We start from the raw sequence: 4846 nt of genomic DNA, 5'->3' as shown, positions 1-4846 counted from the left end.
TTTGGAGACTAAAAGTTTAAGTTATAAATTTCTTTGGAAAATTATGCATTCTAATATTTACAATTGCAAATATCCGAGTGCATGAAAATTTTGTCATTATTTGCTAAATATATATGTTGCCTCATTTTTCCATTATTTATTTATTTGTAGCAATTATGCAACAAAATTACGGGCATGTTGCTGGATCTTCAGCCACACCAGCTAATAACGATACTTGCTAGTGAAGAGCTTCTTCGTGCTCAGGTAGAGGAAGCATCCGAAATGATTCAAGCAGCTGGTTTAGGGAGTGGAGATGGAGATCGTGCTAACGAATCAGCATCCTCGAATCGTGGACAACCAACGCAAGCAAAAAGTGGACCGATAACACGTGCTTCTAGCACACCAAATCTCAACTGTATGAATTTGAAATGTGTTGTTAATTTGTTGTCCATTTGTACTGTTTTATGTGAAATTGGTGCCTCGACAATAGCTTGAACAAATAGACTGGCTAACTGCGTTTTAACCGCTTCAACTTTTTATGTGTTTATCACGTGCAACAAAAACAAAGAGATGACAAAGGTCTATTGGAGAAAATGCTAGTTATGCTACTGGAAAGCTTACGTCGACAAATGCAATTAAAAAATTAGGATATATGATTATTTCGTGTATTAAGTGTGATATATATTTACATCTTCTGAATTTCAGCTACCAATGATTCAGGCACAGTTAACTTGGATGATGATATTGCACCACTATTTTATCGTCCAAGTAAGACTGGATATTATACACCGATTGCTGGCAAAAACTCGACACATCGTTTAAATGCTTTTCGAAATGTTGGGAGGTGAGTGATTTCGTGCTATTTTAGTTTTTTACCATGGTATTTGCTGTGTGATAAGTAAAGAAAGTCATGCTTGAAAAACGCAGTGCTTAGTAATGGATCGCATTCTGATCTTTAATTTTATTTCAAGTAAACATATGCTTTTACAGAATGATTGGAATTTGTCTGATGCAAATGGAAATATTTCCATTACATCTTTGCCGACATGTGCTGAAATTTATACTTGGACGTCCGATCAACTGGTTCGATCTTGCCTTCTATGATCCCATCTTGTTTGAATCGATGCGTACGTTGGTATTTAATGAGGGCCCAACCCGACCCGAGCAAATCAGCAGTTTGTACTTAACTTTCGAAGTCGCTGTTCCTGAACAGGAGGTACGGTTTGACTTTCCTATAATTCTTATTAGTTTCGAAATCCCGCACTTAATAATAGAGCATGGAGAGATTCAGAAGGAGAAGGAATGACGAAGAGTAAGTTGGAATGTTATACAGTTGTATTTTACTAACTCCTTATAAATACCTCTCTTTTTTCTCATTCCTCTTTAATATGTGTGAAGGGAGTTGAAGGAATTGGTTACGTGGTAGAGTACCGCTGTTTCGATGATGCATGAGTGTTCTATATTTCTAAGAGGTAGAAGGAGAGTGACAGTGGCACTTTTGATTATGCTAATATTTGGTGGTGTAATTTTATATTCTCCGCTTGTTAAAGTAGCTTTTGGATGGATCCCGCGGGGAAGGTTTTGGCCTCCGCTAGCTATAAATACGACGTTTGATGACTTCATCTTTTTCAGTAAGGTTATTTTTGTGTATTAAGTGTGAATATGGTTGTTTACATCGTTACCCTTGAAAAAAATATGAAGAAAATGTGAGGATTGCAGTTCATGAGTCTAGGAATGCTCAGTGTTCCGTTACGTTTTTTCGTTGATAGATAATGGTATGTTCAGTCATAGTATGAGGAAAAACTTTTTTATTGTCAGGGTGGAGGTACTGTGGAACTGAAACCAGGTGGTGCAAATACTTCAGTAACTCATGAAAATATTGTGGAATATATCTATCTGTTCGTGGAAGCACGAATGCTTGGAAATCATTTGAAATGTCTTGAGGTTCGTTTGTTTATCTTTTGCAGTTTGAGTATCAGTTTTTTTCACATATGGGAATGAATGTAGATCTTTTCCTGATTCCGTTCTTCAGGCTATTAAGCAAGGTGTATATGATGTAATCCCGCTTGGTTCGCTGGCAAATATGACTGCTGAGGATTTACGTCTATTGCTTTGCGGAACACAGGAGGTCTTTTTTCTTTGAGAGCAGTAAATTTGTTTCTAATTTTCGATTAATCTTTAGCCATTTTACCGGACGTGTCCGGTACTTAACAATAAAATGGTGATTGTTGAATATATTTGATATAATGGCCAAAAGGTCATTTGAGGGTAAAGAAGGATTTGCCTCTTTGAAATTTCAGGAAATGTTTCCCTTTCAGTTAAAGTTTTCCTGTATACTAAAGAATTTGGTAATTATTTTAGACTGATTAAAGCAGCTGTGCCATTTATTTATAGGATTGGGTTGACCACACTCTTCTACATACATTTTTTAATGCCACTGATTCAGATCTCGATGGCTTTGATGCAGAGCTACACAACATTCACAGATGAAAGTTCGGCATCACCAGAATTACTTCACAAATTCAAAGGATGGTTCTGGTCAATATGTAACAAGCTCAACAATCAAGAAAAGCAGGTAGAGTACCGGAACTTCTGATTCTGGGATATTACTGATATGCTGTTTTTTTCGGGATAAATGTTACTTTTGAAATTAAATATTCAGGTTAAATATTTTCAACTCTTGCCCTTCTTTCTTATTTCCCTTTGCTTTACCAGATTTCATTTTTTTGAAATGTTTCATTTTTCAGGATTTGATCTTTTTCTGGACCGGTTCACCAACACTTCCACCAAGCGAAGATGGCTTCCAACCAATGCCAACAGTTCTTGTGCGTCCTGCGGATGATCTTCATCTGCCTACTGCTAACACTTGTATTTCCCGGTGCGTTTTTTTTTTGAGGAAGACGAAGTCATAGTAAATTGATTTTCTGATTGATTTGCTAATTGAATTTCATACAGCTTTTCTTAAAACAATTTTATAAGTTCAGAACTAATGAGAGTCAACCTTTTCCCAACGTAGCAAAATTAGAAAATGACGCTTACGGGACGTTTTGTTTTTCTCTTTACTTGCTGTTAGTGTACTTATCGTTTCCGATTAAAACTTTCAGGTTGTATGTGCCACTGTATCCGAGCAAAAAAGTCCTGAAATCTAAACTATTAACAGCCATCAAGAACAAAAACTTTGGTTTTGTGTAAGACAAAGAATGCACCCTATCCATGCGCAATATCTTTCGCGCTTCATCCCTTCTTTGTTTAATTAAAAGCTTGTTATAAATTAACATCATTTTTTCTTATATTCTGATTTCTTCCAGCTCTTCACCGTTTCACTTTGGATGAACTTTTAATTTAGTTTTATCATGTTATGGGACTTTTCACGAGAATTATTAATTCGTATTACCAATGATTTTTAGAAGTGAATTGCCTCTTTTTGTTGTTTTTCTTTGCATTTTCAAAATCCTAAAATACCCGTCCAAGTAATCAAATTTGTTTTGATTTTTTTTTTCTAAAACATATGCTGCCGATGAACCCTGTTACTGCTTATAAATTGAACCCTGTTACTGCTTATAAATTCATATTTCAAGGCTTATAATTGAATTTTTCAAAAAGCCGGAAGTGATCAGTATTATGTTGAAGTACCATTCTATTTCATCATGTATTTTAGAAAAAGTGCGATTTTAAAATAACTGTTTTTGAGTGCAAGTGGTGTTAATTGCATAAACTTATGTCTATTGACGGAACTGTATGGAAATAGCATTTCTTCACACATTTATCTCTTAACCAATTTTTTTCCTATTTATCAACATCTTCAGCAATTCTGGAAACTGAGAATGCTGTGAACCAGTAAAGAGCTTAAGAGTTAACTGAAAATACTTAAACAGTAAGAAGGAGTGACAGATTACTTTTTTTTTTTTGACTATTTCGGGTAGACATAAGTAGTGTATAGAATAAAAATTCTGAGTGTGTGCATGTGGGGGGACGCACGGAGTAATCACAAAAATGATGTATGGTGTCGACAGAAATGATAACTCTTTTATATAACAATAATTTTATATGGATTAAAAGTGTTGGAATATGTAAGAACATCATCGAAAATCAGTAATGAACAGTATAACACTTAAAAAAAAAAAGAAAAACAGTACGAAGCAAAGAACCTGAGCGATATGAGAGTGACGGTGTGAGGTAAGGAGGTTAGAGCAATGGAATATATATTTCTTATATTTCTTCCTGATTTCATCATTTTCAAATTTATAAGGGAAACAAGTTTTCCTGAGAAAGAAAAACTAATAACAAATTCATTATATTACAATAATAATAGCACATCCACTCAACATTACCAGCTTAATTCTGAATAGTTTCAGAACAACATTGCACAAATATCGAAAGAGTTCAAAGGCTGAAGATCGTGAAATGGATGTGACTAACGGCCGTTGCCGTTTTTGTATAAACATTTAGGATAATATAATTACTTTAAAAAACGATTCGATGGATACGTCGGCCATTTCGGTTATCGATGATACAATTCCCTGAATTGATAATCAAAGTAACCGTATAACATCACGTATTGAGAAAATAATAACAATAATAATAATAGCAATAGTGATATATTAATAACAATATAGATAGTAATAGTAATAATAATAATAATAATAATAATAATAATAATGGTAATAATAATAATAATAATAATAATAATAATAATAATAATAATAATAATAATAATAATAATAATAATAATAATAATAATAATAATAATAATAATAATAATAATAATAATAATAATTAATAATAATAATAATAATAATAATAATAATAATAATAATAATAATAATAATAATAATAATAATAATAATAATAATAATAATAATAATAA

General features: G+C 32.9%; 1 protein-coding gene across 1 annotated transcript in view; it reads left to right on the top strand.

Moving 5' to 3' along the window:
- LOAG_18553 (E3 ubiquitin-protein ligase UBR5) overlaps positions 1-3710 on the top strand; it is a 24134-nt gene extending 20424 nt beyond the window's left edge. Inside the window, exons 59-65 of the mRNA XM_020451216.1 lie at positions 685-823; positions 970-1195; positions 1798-1923; positions 2012-2107; positions 2426-2554; positions 2727-2857; positions 3084-3710. Of these exons, the coding sequence (XP_020305020.1) occupies positions 685-823; positions 970-1195; positions 1798-1923; positions 2012-2107; positions 2426-2554; positions 2727-2857; positions 3084-3171 (935 nt within the window). The 3' untranslated portion in view covers positions 3172-3710. The remainder of the gene's footprint in view (positions 1-684; positions 824-969; positions 1196-1797; positions 1924-2011; positions 2108-2425; positions 2555-2726; positions 2858-3083) is intronic.
- The last annotated feature ends 1136 nt before the right edge of the window (positions 3711-4846 follow it).

Source organism: Loa loa (assembly GCF_000183805.2).
Source record: "Loa loa unplaced genomic scaffold supercont3.361, whole genome shotgun sequence".
Lineage (NCBI taxonomy): Eukaryota > Metazoa > Nematoda > Chromadorea > Rhabditida > Onchocercidae > Loa > Loa loa.
Note: the sequence above shows the minus strand (reverse complement) of the source record. Positions and strands in the feature narration are given on the sequence as shown.